This window comes from Nerophis lumbriciformis, linkage group LG09 (assembly GCF_033978685.3).
Source record: "Nerophis lumbriciformis linkage group LG09, RoL_Nlum_v2.1, whole genome shotgun sequence".
Classification (NCBI taxonomy): Eukaryota; Metazoa; Chordata; class Actinopteri; order Syngnathiformes; family Syngnathidae; genus Nerophis; species Nerophis lumbriciformis.
In genome coordinates this window covers 31,518,705-31,530,725 of record NC_084556.2, presented here as the reverse complement: position 1 = coordinate 31,530,725, position 12,021 = coordinate 31,518,705, and the positions used below count along the sequence as shown (strand labels likewise).

At 37.7% G+C, this 12,021-nt stretch overlaps 1 protein-coding gene across 3 annotated transcripts in view; it reads right to left on the bottom strand.

Moving 5' to 3' along the window:
* Positions 1–12,021, bottom strand: part of specc1 (sperm antigen with calponin homology and coiled-coil domains 1) — a 163,765-nt gene that overhangs the window by 62,532 nt on the left and 89,212 nt on the right. For all 3 annotated transcript variants that reach the window (XM_061963338.2, XM_061963339.2, XM_061963340.2), the window contains one exon: positions 1,203–1,360. In XM_061963338.2, the coding sequence (XP_061819322.1) occupies positions 1,203–1,360 (158 nt within the window). The remainder of the gene's footprint in view (positions 1–1,202; positions 1,361–12,021) is intronic.

The following is a 12,021-nucleotide window of genomic DNA, read 5'->3' as shown; positions in this document are numbered from 1 at the left end:
CGCGAAGGCGGACGAGGCGGGGTGTTGGTGCGGTGGGCGCGGTAGTGACCCTGGACGTGCGTCGGGCCCTTCTCGCGGATCGCCTCAGCTACGGCTCCCGGTGGGGCCCTCTCGGGGGAAGGGGCCTCGGTCCCGGACCCCGGCGAGGCGTCCCTTCTCCGCTCCGTAAAAGTGTCCATCTCTTTTCTTTTTTTTTCTTCTGTTGTGGCATATGCAGCAGGTGCCTGCTCGTTTTTCGTATGTGGGTAACAACATTTAACTATGTATATATATTTCCGAATTGGTTTAACTGCCACCCGCAAAAAAAAAAATAAAAATAAAAATAAAAAATAAAATCTAATTAATCCGCCCGATCCGACCCGCGCGCGGATAAAATCTTATTTTTTTTAATTTCATCCGCCCGATCCGCGGATAATCCGCGGACTCCGCGGTTGTGCCCGCAAACCGCGCATCTCTAATACATACATACATATACACAGCCCGGCCCCCGGCCAAATTTTTTTAACCCATTGCGGCCCACGAGTCAAAAAGTTTGGGGACCCCTGCTTTAGATTGTACTGTATTTACATATTATTACAAAGTTCATTAAAAATGTTTTGCCCTAAATTATTGTATTTTGTTGTATTCCGATTGTAATAATGATCAAAAAATTAAAGGAAAATATCATAAAATGATCTTGAAATATGTTCAAGTAAAAAGTATCGGTATCAACGACACTGGCCCTGTGTTGACTTAGTATCGGACTAACAACAAAATTCGCAGTTTTGCCCACCCCTAATAATTATATTTATCTCTGCAAAGCTCAAGACAAATGGTAAACTATTTGTTTTATTTTACACAAAACCTACACAAGACGATTTCCATGAAACTTTGTGCAGATCAATTAACATTTGAGGATACAAATAAAAATGTGCTGTAGTTGCTACTTTTTATCTTTAGTTTTCATTATTACAGTCTACTTGGATTGAGGCCAGGTGATGAAGCACTGTACAGTACTCCAGTGCTTAAGTGGAATGGTAAAACCTTGCATATCAAAATGTTGCTATTAAACTAGTCAGATACCTAACCGGTGCTATCCTACAGCAGTTACATTATACTTTGCCAGTAAACATACTGGAATTGGTTATACTGCATGTACATCACATATGACTAAAACACACTTTTGCAAAGTATTGAAGTTGTGACTGCATTGCAACACTTACTGTGTTCAACCGTATCAAAGGACTGAATGAGGGACTTGACAGTAGCTCCAGGTTCCGTGTCAGCATCACCATTGGTATCTACAGGTGGGCTCGGGATCATGCTACACCACGGACGGCTGCCCTCAAATTCCACCGCTTTTAAATCATCACCTTGAGACCTGACGGACACAATGAACAAAGTTGTGGGGTGGGGGGAGGGGACATAAACCATAAACTGTACTGTATATGTGCTGTTGAACAGGCTTTTATAAATAATAGAGCAAATAAATAATAATAATAATGATAATGGATTAGATTTATAAGGCGCTTGTTTATTATACATGACAGCAAATGGTTTATAAGTACTAAAACAGTGCACCCGTAAAGTATTCACAGCACTTCACTTTTCCACGATTTGTAATGTTACAGGCTTATTCCAAAATGGAATAAATCCATTTTTGTCCTCAAAATTCTACACACAATACCCAATAATGACAATGTGAAAAGGTTTTTACAATTATTTTTGCTAATTTATTAACATTAAAAAACATGTACCATATTTTCCGGAGTATAAGTCGCACCGGAGTATAAGTCGCACCTGCCGAAAATGCATAGTAAAAAAGGAAAAAAACATATATAAGTTGCACTGGAGCCCGGCCAAACTATGAAAAAAACTGCGACTTATAGTCCAAAAAATACGGTACATAAGTATTCACATTCTTTGCTCAATATTTTGTGGATGCACCTTTTGATGCAGCAATGTACAAAAACATCCTGGATCAAATCTAACGCTTCCCATCCAACCTGATGGAGCTTGAGAGGGGCTGTAAAGAGGAATGGAAAAAAGGGAATAGGCAGAACTGCTCAAAGATTGGTGTGCCAAGCTTGTGGCATCGTATTCAAAACGACTTTGACTTTTAATACATTTGAAAAACACATTTTCACATTGTCTTTATGGGGGTATGGTCTCTAGAATTTGGAAGAAAAAAATAATTTACTTTATTTTGGAATAGGGCTGTAACATAAATTGTAGGAAAAGTGAAGCACTGTGTATACTTTCCGGATGCACTATAGTAAAAAAAAAAAAAAAAAAAAAAATTGGTAAAAGAGAATTTCCAACTGTCTGTGAGGCCATTAATGTGGACAGGCCAAGTCCTGATGGATGGATGAGGGCAAGGAAAGTAAGGCAAAGAAAAGGAAGTGTGTGTATGTGCGGTGAGAGACATCAGCATTAAGAGAGACTTGTGGTAAGCCAACCATGAAACCAAAAAACTAACAAAAAAAAAAAAAGTCTAAATTTCTGCATTGACAAATTCCTTTACCGCCAAGGACCTGTGTGATTGATACTTGGCAAGAACTTACCAAACAACAAACATTTTAACATTGAGACATTTTCAAAACAAGCACTCAGCATATTTATAGTTTAACTTCATTTGCACTTCTGTGTCATGATCTTTCACGACTGTTTTAGTTATGTGTTGTATTTTTCCTGTCCGTTATGAGATGGGGGCCTTCTGTCATGATCCTACATGACAGTGTCGACTATGTTCGTTAATTTCCTGTGTCTAGAATCCCTTCCTGTTTCGGTGCTCATGTTTTGTCAGTATTTCCTGTTTGCTCTGTGTGTGTTTTGAAGCACCTTTGTTTTATGTTCCTTGTCCTGCCAGCACACCTGTTCCTCCTTGTCAATTAGTTCTATTTAGTGCCACCATGTGTTCCCTCCTTTGGTGCTAGTTCAGTATTCAGTGTCTGCCATAATGTGCTGTTGCTTTTTGAGTTTTTTTCCCCCCTGAGTTCCTGCTAGACTTTTGTCCATTTTTCCAAATGCCTGCACAACGCTTGCCTGTTCTGCATCTTGGGAGCACAACAGGCAACATGTGGCATTGTCACACTTGTGTTTGTTATGATGTTGTAACAGGTCAAATTAAAAAATGATTACAATTGTTATCAGCTGTGTTATATTACACAGCACCACACTTTGTGTTCAGTGCAAGAAGGGTGAAAATGGCTACATGGATACAGAAGGGCTGAGGTTAAGTGTTTTTATGACTTTTGAGTCAACTGGTCTTACAACACGTAGACAGACAAAAACAAAAACCCACATATCTGCTGGTGAGACATCATTTATTTGTCAGTATTATAAATGACAAAATACACCATCTTTACACAGGCATATGCAGTCTATTGTGGTTTTAATTACATTTCGCTTTATATTAAAGACAAAGTGAGCACACGACTACCATCTTCTTTCAACATTTTTTAGTCTTTGAAGCTTTTCTTTTCAACAACTCTTAACATTCTTTTTGGCCGATGTTGAGCACCAAATCAATTTCCAATAGCGCAAAAAACACAATCATAGAACGAGGACTTCAAGTACACCCTGAGATCATGTAACCATGTGCCCTTTTTGGTATTGAACTCGTAAGATATGGCTAATGGAAGCCATCTCTTTTGTATGATAAACTTTGAATATGCATTATATAGAGTTAAAATGTGTTCTGCGCTTGTCTGCAGTATAAAGGAGATTCATATGGACCCATTCATTGTGGTTTACCTGACACATGAAACATGACAAATTGGGGGGTTGCACTATCCACTTTAACCGCCAGATGGTTATAGTTTTGAAATGTCTTGAAAACTTTGACCACAGCGTCAGTTGCTACGTAGAGTGGCACTTGCCATCATTTTTAGCAGACTGCATTGCAAAATGATTAACCCCTCTCTTCATCTCACGCGAGATCTACCCAGGAATGGGCCCATATAAATCCCTTCCCTATTGTAAGTGAGTCAATATATTTTCTAAGTAACTTTTAGCAGTCGTAGTTGTCTTGTGTCGGTATGCACTATCAACACGTATGCAGGTTTAAATAAATACAGTGAAAGTGACTGAGGAATTTAAAGAAACAACATTTAAGTTTTGGCAGTAGGTCATCCTATTTCTGTAAAAATAAAATTGTGAAAATACATACAGAGTAATTTCAATAGAGAATCAAAATGAGCACATCCAGATACTGTATACAGAGCAATGTGTAGAGAGCAGAGAGCAGTTCCCGTTATGATGTTACATAGTGACATCTATTGGCAAAATATAATACTGCACTTTTATGCGACAGAGAAAGTAAGAAAGCACATTTTATTTATAAAGCTCTTTTCACAGATAAAATCGCAACGCTCTGTACAAAACATAGGTGAAGTAAAACAATTCAATTGAAACAACAGGGGCAACATCATAAAAAGGATCAAAAGTGGATTAAAAATGATAGTTAAAAGGTGCATTAACCAAAAGCTTTACTAAAAAGAGAAGTTTTCTCATGTTTCTTAAAAGTGTCAACACAGTCAAGATCACGGAGGGTCTGGGAGCTATAGCCTGGAATGCCAGGTCTCCACAGGTTTTAAAATGAGTTTTTGGGATCATGCAACGCACGGAAAGTCAGGACTAAAATCTTAAAACTCAATGCAGAATTTGACTGGAAGCCACTGAAGACTGGATATAATGGGAGTGATATGGGCTGTTCTGAGTGCACCGGTCAGAAGTCTGGCAGCTGCATTTTGTACCGTCTGAAGTCTCTCTGACTTGTTGAAAAGAGTGAAGAGAGAATTGCAATAGTCAATACGAGATGAAATGAACGAGTGAATGATCATTTCGAGATCCAATTTTGACAGCAAATTCCTCACTTTAGAAATATTTCTGAGGTGGTAAAAACAGTTTTTGGTCAGTTGACGGCAGTGACCCTCCAAAGACATTGACTGATCCAACACGACCCCAAGGTTTCTGAGGCCGCTTTTAACAGATGCACCCAGAGCACCAAGGGAGTTCTTGATCACGGGGATCTTTTTATCGGGAGAAATTATCAGAGTTTCCATTTTGTTAGAATTTATCTGCAGGAAATTTGAGGACAACCAGTTTTTGATACAGGATACGCATTCCAAGAACTCAGGTAAAAAGTGAAACTCTGAATCATTGAAGGAGCATAAAAGTTGAATATCATCTGCACATAAATGATAAACATTTTTGACACAACTGATCAACCTCGCAAGCGGCATCAAATACAACAAAAATAAAACAGGCCCCAGAACAGAACCCTGGGCCACACCACATGACACTTTGGACATTACATCATTAAAAGCAACTTTTAAAGTTCTTCCATTTATATAAGTAAACCACTGGAGAACTGCACCAGAAAACCCCATCTCAGATTTGAGGCGATCTATAAGTATACTGTGATCCACAGTATCAAAGGCAGATGTCACAGAGTAAAACCAATACTGTGTAGCGACTAGAGTCAGCGAACATCATCACATCACTGGAAACTTTCAAAAGAGCAGTTTCTGTGGAATTAAATGACCTAAAGCCAGATCGGTATTTATCATAAAAATCGTGCAGAAAGCATTGTTTTTCTTCCCAGCTGAGAAAAATAAAATACAAACAATATAATAGTTGTATGTGCAATCCTACTTTAGAGTTTTCCCTGTAAAATGGTGATTAACCAGAAGGTGAACCAAATAAAAAAACAAAAATACAATACAACAAAAAAGATTATACAGCTACATATTAACTTAAATTGAAACCATGGTATTTATACAGGAAACCCTGTGTCTAAGGATGTCACAAGCTTACCACATTTAATCTCTCAGTACATAGAATAACGTAAGTGCCACAATGCCACCGTCTCCGTGCTGAAATGAACATCGCTAGTGCCCTTCCACTGCTGTCTTGGTATCAAATGATGCTCCAGTGCCCATTCTAAAAAAATAAGACAGGGGAAATATATGAGCAATGGTATTAATTATATGTAATTAGTACAAGTTTGCAGCAAAACTAGAGACCTTAGAGTTCTAATGTGGTCCATTTTTTAATTAAAACCAACCAGAAGCCTACTCCATGCATTAATCATCAGGTCCATCAAATCTAAAATGCCCACTGATGAAGATATTATGCATACTACATTTAAGGCAGATGATGCATTGCATGATTTTTTTTTTTGGTCCAGTCATGCTGTGCACACCAATGGCGGCCATGGCATTATTCCTACAAAGAACAGCAGGTGGCAACAACACTCGCTTGTATAAAGTCAGCCAAAGCAGATTAATGAGCTAGTCCTGCAGGTGCCTCCTGCCTGTGTAAGGACATGGGAGTAAAACAGGCTAGTAGCAACACCAAGTCAAAGATAGGAAGGTGACAGGAGAGCAGCAGCAGCAGCACATATGTCAGGAAAGGCAGGCTAGCGGGGCAGGGAACTCACCTGAACTTTACATCAAGATCCTGGTCATCTTTGTGAGGCATCACAGGGAGCTGCTGGAGGTAGGGAGCGGCTAATCTTGGGTAAAGTTGGCCGATTTACGGTAGCTGTTGTCTACAGCTACTGATGGCATATATTCATTAAGACCACCCGAAAATTTAATAAATTCTTTATAATTTCATGTTAATTTAAAAAGGGTGTTTGTAAAGCACACAGACATGAATGAAGAAGTGACTTAAAAGTTTACGCCACAGCAGGCCACATAGGTCAACACAGCACCACAGCAGAAGGTCTAAGCACAGAAAGCCAAAACGTATTACAAGGTGTACAATTACAACACTGAGATGTGTGAATGCTGAAGCCCCCATTTAAACAACTGTTACAGTATATTATGCAAACATAAGCCCCTAGAAATAGTGAGTGAGGGCAGGTGTTTTTGCCAGGTGATGGGTAGTGTAAAAGAGGAAGTAGCTTAAAGTAGTACAACAACACACACAGAGAAATACTGCAGGAATTGTAAGAACATTCCCAGGACCAAATATTTTTAAACATGTGGGATACAGTAACATGACAAAAACTAGCTCATGTCTCAATTATTTTTTTAAGTAGAGCAAAAATACAATGTAAAGAGAAAAGGCTGAAATGTTGATATGAATAACTAATAAAACAGCATTGTCTTTTTACCCTTTTTGTATTATATATATATATATATATATATATATATATATATATATATATATATATATATATATATATACATACATACATACATACAGGTAAAAGCCAGTAAATTAGAATATTTTGAAAAACTTGATTTATTTCAGTAATTGCATTCAAAAGGTGTAACTTGTACATTATATGTATTCATTACACACAGACTGATGCATTCAAATGTTTATTTCATTTAATTTTGATGATTTGAAGTGGCAACAAATGAAAATCCAAAATTCCGTGTGTCACAAAATTAGAATATTGTGTAAGGGTTACATTTTGAAGACACCTGGTGCCACAAACTAATCAGCTGATTAACTCAAAACACCTGCAAAGGGCTTTAAATGGTCTCTCAGTCCAGTTCTGAAGCCTACACAAACATGGGGAAGACTTCAGATTTGACAGCTGTCCAAAAGGCAACCATCGACACATTGCACAAGGAGGGAAAGACACAAAAGGTTATTGCTGAAGAGGCTGGCTGTTCTCAGAGCTCTGTGTCCAAACACATTAATGGAGAGGCAAAGGGAAGGAAAAACTGTGGTCAGAAAAAGTGTACAAGCGATAGGGATCACCGCGCCCTGGTCAAGATTGTGAAAAAAAAACCATTCAAAAATGTGGGGGAGATTCAGAAGGAGTGGACAGCTGCTGGAGGAGTCAGTGCTTCAAGATCCACCACCAAGAGACGCTTGAAAGACATGGGTTTCAACTGCCGCATACCTCGTGTCAAGCCACTGTTGACCAAGAAACAGCGCGAAAAGCGTCTCACCTGGGCTAAGGAAAAAAAGAGCTGGACTGCTGCTGAGTGGTCCAAAGTCATGTTTTCTGACGAAAGCAAATTTTGCATTTCCTTTGGAAATCGAGGTCCCAGAGTCTGGAGGAAGACAGGAGAGGCACAGGATCCACGTTGCCTGAAGTCTAGTGTAAAGTTTCCACCATCAGTGATGGTTTGGGGTGCCATGTCATCTGCTGGTGTCGGTCCACTCTGTTTCCTGAGATCCAGGGTCAACGCAGCCGTCTACCAGCAAGTTTTAGAGCACTTCATGCTTCCTGCTGCTGACCTGCTCTATGGAGATGGAGATTTCAAGTTCCAACAGGACTTGGCGCCTGCACACAGCGCAAAATCTACCCGTGCCTGGTTTACGGACCATGGTATTTCTGTTCTAAATTGGCCCGCCAACTCCCCTGACCTTAGCCCCATAGAAAATCTGTGGGGTATTGTGAAAAGGAAGATGCAGAATGCCAGACCCAAAAACGCAGAAGAGTTGAAGGCCACTATCAGAGCAACCTGGGCTCTCATAACACCTGAGCAGTGCCAGAAACTCATCGACTCCATGCCACGCCGCATTAACGCAGTAATTGAGGCAAAAGGAGCTCCAACCAAGTATTGAGTATTGTACATGCTCATATTTTTCATTTTCATACTTTTCAGTTGGCCAACATTTCTAAAAATCCCTTTTTTGTATTAGCCTTAAGTAATATTCTAATTTTGTGACACACGGAATTTTGGATTTTCATTTGTTGCCACTTCAAATCATCAAAATTAAATGAAATAAACATTTGAATGCATCAGTCTGTGTGCAATGAATAAATATAATGTACAAGTTACACCTTTTGAATGCAATTACTGAAATAAATCAAGTTTTTAAAAATATTCTAATTTACTGGCTTTTACCTGTATATATATATATATATATATATATATATATATATATATATATATATATATATATATATATATATATATATTTAAAATATATCAGTGTTCCTGTAACAACACAATATATAATATTGCGGGGAAAAAAATGTTCACCTCATTAATAATCTGCCGCATTTTGTAATAACGTGTTACATATTGCAAACATTTTTTACAAAATGCGTCTGCTGCACTTTTTTTTGGAATAAAATTAAACAAGTTGGTGCATTATGTAATAAATAGAGCTGTCAAATGAATGAAATCAGATTAATCACACTTTTGAATTGTGATTAATCATGATTAATCACAATTAATATATTTGCTTGCTGTATTCAAATTACCTTTAACCCCGTATTTTAGCACAATTTGACACACATTTTTGTTTTATTCTTAGAGTGTCATATACAAACATTTAAATGTTTTACTTGAATGCAAGTTATTGATTTTCTCAAAACTTGGTGACATATAGTAAGAATTAAGTGCACATTTTGAAAGTCTTTGCAATAATATAGTACACAAGGTAGTGATGAACACTAATTGATAGTGTAGTAAATATACTCACAAAAAACATTGTGCACCATTTTCTTCTGCATTTACTCGTCCTTTAACCAGATGTTTAAACAAACAAGCTTATTTACATATTGAGATGACAGTGCTGATCTCTTTTTAGTACAATGCTACCCAGGTAGTTGTGATTACTTACTGAGGTCCACTTGTCTCCAGTAAGAAAAAAAAATCAGCATCAGCCAGTAGTTGAAACTTGTTGCTCTTGTTTGTGCAGTACAGTTAATGTATCATTGTTTTAATTGTGCCCTTCCAAGGTAGTTTGTATGACGGATCACCTGTGGGGATATCTACGCATGACATCTTGCAGCTCTTGGTCTTCACTGATGTTAAGTGGCCTACATGCAATGGCGGTTAATTTTGCAATGGCATTGTTTGACTTATCTGTGGTATTTTTGATAACAACATTGACGTGGAGAAAGTCCACCAGTGTTGAAGTTGTTTGTCGTCCTCTGATTGTTGTTGTCAATGTAGGATTCTTGCTAGCAGCATCCTCGAGTATATGTTTTGCTTTAAGATGGTATTTCAAACTTGATGTGCGCCGATGGCAAGAAAGTTTGTCGCTGCAATACCAACAGATTACCTGCAATGTATCAAAAGTTCCGTCGAAGCACAATTGGCCGTCGAGCACACCGCTCTGACTCGCATCACTCATATTTGCTCTGGACTACGGCCTAATCACTGACTGTCTAACAACGCATGCCGCCTGTCGGCTTTAGACAACAACAAATAGTGCAAATAATCTCCATTCATTTATGATAACGCAATAAATATATTATTTATTTAATCACGTGTTAACACGTTAATTTCGACAACCCTAGTAATAAACCATCGAAATTGATACCTTGATTAGAAAAACTATAGGAAAAACAAAAAAGCATGTAGTTTCCTTTATACAGAGGAACCGCGATTCACAGACTTTAATTGGTTCTTCATTGGGATGTTCTTGATAATGGCTTTTTGCCGATATTTGATATTCCGATATTGTCCAACTCTTTAATTACCGATACCGATATCAACCGATATATGCAGTCGTGAAATTAACACATTATTATGCCTAATTTGGACAACCAGGTATGGTGAAGATAAGGTACTTTTTAAAAAAAATTATAAAATAAGATAAATAAATTAAAAACATTTTCTTGAATAAAAAAAGAAAGTAAAACAATATAAAAACAGTTACATAGAAACTAGTAATTAATGAAAATTTGTCAAATCAACAGTTAAAGGTTAGTACTATTGGTGGACCAGCAGCACGCACAATCATGTGTGCTTACGGACTGTATCCCTTGCAGACTGTATTGATATATATTGATATATAATGTAGGAACCAGAATATTAATAACAGAAAGAAACAACCCTTTTGTGTGAATGAGTGTGAATTAGTGTAAATGGGGGAGGGAGGTTTTTTGGGTTGGTACACTAATTGTAAGTGTATCTTGTGATTTTTATGTTGATTTAATAAAAAAAAAACTAAAAAAAAACAAAAACAAAAGAAAACCATACCGATAATTTCCGATATTACATTTTAAAGCATTTAACGGCCAATGATATCGGCAGGCCGATATTATCGGACATCCCTAGTTCTTGAACATGGCTCATAAATAGAAAAATTTGCATACTTCTCCCTAAGAAACAATGTAAATATGAATAATGGGTTCAAGCCTCTACAAAGTTCCATATTTTAGTAAAGTTTGTACACTTTGAACACAATATGAAGTGCTATACAGTACCGTATATCAAACAAACATAACAAGGAGGTGATAGATCAACTTCCTATTTAATAAAAAAGTTTAATCAACAACAACAACTAGCTGCTGTATGATGTGCTCTGCAAACACGCGCACACACAGAAGTCACTATTGTGCCCTTTCACAAACAATACCTCAAAATCCTTAACTTCAACAACCAAGAAACTTAACAGCAGCAGAGAACTGAAGAGAAAGGAACAGAAGGAAAAGGAACGGGCGAGGGAGATAGGGGCTGCTTGTTTATGCCCTGGAAGAGCAAGGGGTTGCGCTTGAATGAGAGAAGAGAAAAAAATGTATTTACCTCCACTGTTAAAAACGGCTGCTCTGACAACTTTTTCCAGAAAATACAGTTCTCTTTACAATTAAAACTTGATGTGGTTACTTTCTTTGCTGTGGTCATGCCTGTGAGTGCCATTGTGCTCGTCACAAATAGACTTTTGAAATTATTTTTTTATTTTTTAACTCCACAGCGATTTGCGCCTTTTTTGCATGCTGGTCTGTTGAGTTATTGGGACTCTTATTGAGTTAGCAAAATGAACAAAACTTGTCAAAAGGCAACAAAAACAAAGAAAAGGCACACATGCTGAAGTGCTAATACATGACTCTTCCTTTGTAGCAAGTAAAGTGGATGGTTCTTTCACCTCAACAATGTTTTCCCCTGCTTTCTTGCCTGCAGGTGACTAAATTAAGCGTTCGTCCACAGAGACATGGTTCGCACACAGAGGCATATTTGGCACGATCTAAAGGTTGGTAAACCAAAATGTTCACAAATAGAGGGGTTCGTAAATTGAGGTTTCACTATTTAATTTAAAGAATCCAGTAGCGTCAAAGTTTATAACAAAGTGCAGAAAATATTTACAAAATGCAGAAAATATTTACAA